At 36.4% G+C, this 382-nt stretch overlaps 1 protein-coding gene across 1 annotated transcript in view; it reads right to left on the bottom strand.

Annotated features, from left to right (window-relative positions):
* Window positions 1–382, bottom strand: part of LOC107621354 (GDSL esterase/lipase 7-like) — a 4,455-nt gene that overhangs the window by 1,144 nt on the left and 2,929 nt on the right. The window contains exon 4 of the mRNA XM_021113966.1: window positions 112–364. Coding sequence (XP_020969625.1) covers window positions 112–364 — 253 coding nt within the window. The remainder of the gene's footprint in view (window positions 1–111; window positions 365–382) is intronic.

The following is a 382-nucleotide window of genomic DNA, read 5'->3' as shown; positions in this document are numbered from 1 at the left end:
GAAAGAAAACATAACAAACTTAAAAAATCATGCAGAAAAAATGAAAACTAACAAAAGCAGCCGGAATAATAAATTAAAAAAAAAAAAAGAAAAAGAAAAGAAAAGGTTTACCATATTTGGTTGGATTTAAGATGATCTCAGTGGCGGTGGCATAAATATTACCCTTAACGAAGACGGCTCCGGTAAGGGTGGAAGAGAGACGTTGAAGCATTGAAGGTAGCCTTTTGTTAAAATGTTGAACCAATGCGTTTATTTCATCAACACATGCACCTTTGTGGGGACGTGTATTTAAGTACATTGGGATGCACCCTAAGGGGCATAGATCGTTCAATATTATCTTCCTAGCTCCCAACTTGTATAGTTGCTGTCACATTCCGAGATA

The sequence above is a fragment of the Arachis ipaensis genome, chromosome B10, assembly GCF_000816755.2.
Source record: "Arachis ipaensis cultivar K30076 chromosome B10, Araip1.1, whole genome shotgun sequence".
NCBI classification, from domain to species: Eukaryota; Viridiplantae; Streptophyta; class Magnoliopsida; order Fabales; family Fabaceae; genus Arachis; species Arachis ipaensis.
This window is presented reverse-complemented; position numbering and strand designations above follow the sequence as displayed.